Below are 5136 nucleotides of genomic sequence, written 5' to 3' on the forward strand. Positions count from 1 at the left end.
TCAGTAACTTCCTGTAGTGAAAACAGCAACCAGCCATTATATCCTATATCAGCGTCATAAGCTCTGACTTTAGTCACCAAGTGTCCTGCGTTCACGTTGCGTGGAATCTCCTCCACACCTTCAGCAGAACCATTGGAGCTGAGTGGATACAGGATGACTGGAGCGTTGTCGTTCTGATCCAGAATGAACACGTTCACTGTGACGTTGCTGCTCAGTGACGGAGTCCCAGAATCAGTGGCGACAACTTGGAACTGGAAAGTTTTTAGAGTTTCGAAGTCGAAACTTTTCAGCGCAGATATTTGTCCGTTTTCAGCGTTTATGTTTATAAATGACAAAATGTCTGTTTTCCTTCCTTCTTTCGCAATTTTATATGAAATATCCGCGTTTCCGTCCTCATCTTTGTCTGTGGCACCGACAGAAAATATTGACATGCCAGCGGGGTTATTTTCTGGAAGGTAAAATAGCAATGGGTTTTGGTGGAAAATCGGACTGTTGTCATTTACATCAGATATTCGTATTGTTACTGTTTTCATATGTGACAGTGGAGGGTCACCGCAGTCCGTCGCTGTTATTGTAATATCATATTCAGACACTTCTTCCCGATCTAAAATACCTTTCGTCACAACTGAATAAATGTTTTCCTTAAAGGATGACTTTAGTTCGAAAGGCACATCTGAGGATATGCTTAGTGTTGTTTTCCCATTTTGACCAGAATCTTTATCTGTAACACTAAGTAGAGCTATAACACTGCCAGGCTTTGAGTCCTCAGACACAGTGTTTGACACGGAGGTGATTTCAATTTCAGGCGGATTGTCATTCATATCGTTTATCTTTATATTTACTCGACACACCGCCTTTAACGGAGGCGTTCCTTTATCTGTTGCCTCAACATCCAGTTTATAAACGTCATGCTCTTCATAGTTCAGTATTCCCTTGACTTTTATCTCTCCTGTTTTTTTGTCAAGTTCAAAGATTTCGTAAACCTTTCTCTTAAGTGTTTTTCCGAGACTGTATTCAATTTCACCGTTCACGCCTTCATCTGGATCCGTCGCATTTAGCTTGCATAACACCGTGCCCAGTGGAACATTTTCCTGTATTTCAATTTCGTATGTCTCCTGACTAAATTTCGGACGGTTATCATTGCTGTCAAGAACAATTACAGAAATATTCAGACTCCCTGATCTGCGAGGCTTACCACCATCGAGCGCTGTTAGATGCAACAAATGACTCGTTCTTTGTTCTCTATCCAGGGATTTTTTCAGCACCAAAAATAGTACTTTATCATCATCACTCTGACGAATATCTAATTCAAAGTGATCGTTTGGTGTTAACACATAATTGCGAACAGAGTTGGATCCTGCATCAGTATCACGAGCAGCGTGCAGCTGAAATCTGGCACCTGGTAATGTTTGCTCAAATATTTCAAACTCTTGCTCTTTTTCAGGGAAGCTAGGCGAGTGATCATTTACATCAGCGATTTCCACAGCCACGTAGTGCATTTCCAAAGGGTTTTCGACTAAGATTTTTAGGTCAATTAAGCACGCACCACTCCCTTGACACAGATCCTCCCTGTCGATTTTCTTATGAACAAAAAGATCCCCGGTGTCCTGGTTCACCTCAAACAATGCTTCATTTGATCCGGTGACGACACGAAAACGTCGGCTGGATAACAATAAAACATCAAGACCAAGATCCTTGGCGACATTTCCAACAACTGATCCCTCTTTCACCTCTTCTGGAACCGCGTATCGAATCTGAGCAGAGGCCCGCTTTCCGACAAAAAGCAAAAAAAATATTTGAAGCAAAAGCAAACCACAATTCCGTCTTTGGCTACGTCTGTAGATCCCCATCGTCCTATCACAAATTGTAGAAAGGACATCAAACATAAAGTGGCAAAAATAAGAGCTTCATGTCTCCACTGAACATGTTAAAGAGGCACAAAGCAAACCACGAACCCCGATGTGTGACTTTACGTGCTAAACAAAAGCTTTCGAGAGGAAGGAAGACCAGAGTTTCCCGATGCTGCAGTGACACCCTGAGTTTATCCAGTGCATCATTTTAAATGTCTGGACCCAAAAAAACGTTATTTCATTGCGAATTGGATGTAGTTTAGTGTTATTTCTTTCACATGATATTTAATGAAGAAAAAGTAGGGCTACTTCACTGGACTACTAACACAATGTAAGTATGAAGGGTTTTTTTTTCTTCAAGTAGCAGTTTTTTCCCAGGTAAACTTCATGATTCAAATAATACACTTTTTTTAAACATAACACGCAAATGAATATAGCCAAAGAAAATCCTTAAAACCATGTCATCTATTAGTGTCAAGCTATAATAATAGGAATGTATTTTTATAAAATAAGAGTGAGTTTAGAAAGCATGTGTTGAACCAAAATGAATTTTATTTTTAGTTTTGTTTTGAAAAGGGAGAGAGATGGAGAGTGCTTGCTAACAGACAGATAATAGACATGAAAAAAGAACAACTTTGATTTCAGCACCCTGGAGAGTATCCCTCCTTTTCAAAGATTGTTTTTACATGCATAAAGTAGCAATTAGTGGTTGCACAGAATATTAAAACATTTTCCTAAATATTAACTGGTTTAAATGTCCTACCTCTTCAGATGTTCTCCTCCTGTCAGGAAGCACTAGTGTGTTTGCATGACTTCCAGGCACTATAGTAGATCCAATACTCATTCTGGGTCCAACTAACATGTAGCGTTTGTCTCCAGATCTGTACTGGATGCTGTGACAAAGTGTCCCATCATAATTAGTCTCTTGGAGATATTTAGAAGTATAGTCTGTGGATTTGGAGCACTGCATTGCAATCAGTACGATGATACTGATGATAAACAAAACTGAAACTGCGCCCAAAGTGATCATCAGGTAAAAAGTCACATGATCATCGTCATCATCCTTTGGTGCACTTTTAACATCAGAAGCTGCAAAAGCTTCTTTTGGTTCCACCAGTTTAACAATCACAGTAGCTGTTGCTGATAGTGAAACGTTGCCATTATCTTTGACCATTATGACCAGTTTATGTTCAGCCTCATCTGTCTCTGTGAATGAGCGAAGTGTTCTGATCTGTCCAGTGTAGCGGTCCAAACCAAACAGACTGTGGTCACTAACTTCCTGTAGTGAAAACAGCAACCAGCCATTATATCCTATATCAGCGTCATAGGCTCTGACTTTAGTCACCAAGTGTCCTGCGTTCACGTTGCGTGGAATCTCCTCCACGCCTTCAGCAGAACCATTAGAGCTGAGTGGATACAGGATGACTGGAGCGTTGTCGTTCTGATCCAGAATGAACACGTTCACTGTGATGTTGCTGCTGAGTGACGGAGTCCCAGAATCAGTGGCGACAACTTGGAACTGGAAAGTTTTTAGAGTCTCAAAGTCAAAACTTTTCAGCGCAGATATTTCTCCATTTTCTGAATTAACGTTTAAAAACGCAGTGATTGTCGATTTGCTTCCCTCCTGTCTAACTAAATGATAACTTATAGCTCCATTTTCGTCCAAGTCTTTATCAGAAGCAGACACAGAAATTAATGAATTTCCAGGCACATTGTTTTCTGTCAGATACAGCTCAATTGGATTATTTCCGAATTCCGGCGCATTGTCATTTATATCTGACACATAAATGCTCAGAGTTTTAAATGTAGATAAGGGCGGGTGACCACAATCAGTAGCTTTTATGATTATATCATAATGCGAAACTGACTCTCGATCTAAATGCTGTTTTAAAATTAAAGAGTACATATTTTCCTGAAACGATGGTTTTAGATCAAACGGTATGTCACCTGAAAGACTACATATTACTTTACCGTTTAAACCTGAGTCCTTGTCTGTAACACTGATTAAAGAAACTACAGTACCAGGCTTGGAATTCTCTGAAACCTGCTTAGAAAGAGATGTGACTTCAATTTCAGGTTTGTTGTCATTTTCATCAAGGATTTTGATGATCACCCTGCAGTCACTGCTCATTGGAGGGTATCCTCTGTCTGATGCCTGAACATCTAACTTAAACACATCAACTTCTTCAAAGTCAATTCCCCCTTTTACTCTAATTTCACCTGTGACTTTATCTAAACTAAATGTTTCATATATTTTTGGATCAAGTTCACCACCAAATACATACTCAATTTCTCCGTTTGCACCTTCATCTAAATCTGCTGCATTAACTGTAATAACGCTCAAATCAACTTTTGTATTTTCAGAAATTGTTACCGTGTATACTTCTTGACTGAATGTTGGGTGATTATCGTTTGAATCGAGAACAACAACTGTAACATTGACAGTGCCTGTTTTGGGGGGATTTCCACCGTCTAACGCTGTCAGAATCAGTTTGTGCTCGTTGTTTTTCTCTCGATCAAGAGATTTTTGCAAAACCAAAAATGGGATTTTATCCTCTCCTCTTTCCCTGATTTGTAAACTGAAATGTTCGTTTTGGGTCAGTTTGTAAACCCGCACCGTATTTAGAGCAACATCAGGATCGTGAGCGGTGGGTAACTGGAAACGTTTTCCTGGCGGAGTTGACTCAAAAATTTCGAATATTTTTTCTTTCTCCTGAAAGATCGGTGAATTGTCATTTACGTCAGTGATTTCAACTCCAACATAATGTATCTCCATCGGATTTTCTGCTACTATCTTCAGGTTAATCATACATGGGGAAATACTCTCACAGAGCCTCTCTCTGTCGATTGTTTCATGCACGTACAGAGCGCCATTGTTTGGATTTACTTTAAACTGAACATCATCGGCTCCTGAAACAATACGAAACTGTCTCTCCTCCAACGTAGAGATGTCCACACCAAGATCCTTTGCAATATTCCCAACAACAGATCCCACGTTCGCTTGCTCTGGAATTGAGTATTTTACCTGTGCTGAAATTAGCTGCATGCAGCCGAGGATTACAGAACAACCGAGAGCCACCCACCAAGAACATATTCCCCGGCTTTGTCCTTCTGCTCCCATGGTTCCGTTCCCGATTAAAACAGAAAAATATCCAATCACAGTTCATTACACGCAAAAAAAAAAAAAAAAACGCCTTAGTGTTCAAGTATCACGCTGGCATAGACTCCTTTCTGACCGATCCACGCAGTGGTTAAGATGGCAAATATCTGTATCTAAAGAAAGCGT

General features: G+C 40.1%; 1 protein-coding gene across 1 annotated transcript; it reads right to left on the reverse strand.

The window, feature by feature from the left end:
* On the reverse strand, nt 1–5136 carry LOC102228605 (protocadherin beta-17-like). The gene is made up of 3 exons (XM_005795453.2): nt 2614–5136; nt 119–251; nt 1–11 (listed from the first exon to the last, which is right to left on the reverse strand). The coding sequence occupies exons 1-3, from the start codon at nt 4969–4971 to the stop codon at nt 1–3; spliced, it is 2502 nt and encodes an 833-aa protein (XP_005795510.2). The 5' UTR covers nt 4972–5136.

The sequence above is a fragment of the Xiphophorus maculatus genome, chromosome 23, assembly GCF_002775205.1.
Source record: "Xiphophorus maculatus strain JP 163 A chromosome 23, X_maculatus-5.0-male, whole genome shotgun sequence".
Classification (NCBI taxonomy): domain Eukaryota; kingdom Metazoa; phylum Chordata; class Actinopteri; order Cyprinodontiformes; family Poeciliidae; genus Xiphophorus; species Xiphophorus maculatus.

Excerpts from the sequence above, each read along its gene's own strand:
- LOC102228605 (XM_005795453.2), bottom strand. The coding sequence starts at position 4,971 with ATGGGAGCAGAAGGACAAAGCCGGGGAATATGTTCTTGGTGGGTGGCT. Across the intron at positions 252-2,613 it reads GGAGGAGAACATCTGAAGAG|TTCCAAGTTGTCGCCACTGA; the intron begins GTAGGACATTTA and ends AAAACTTTCCAG.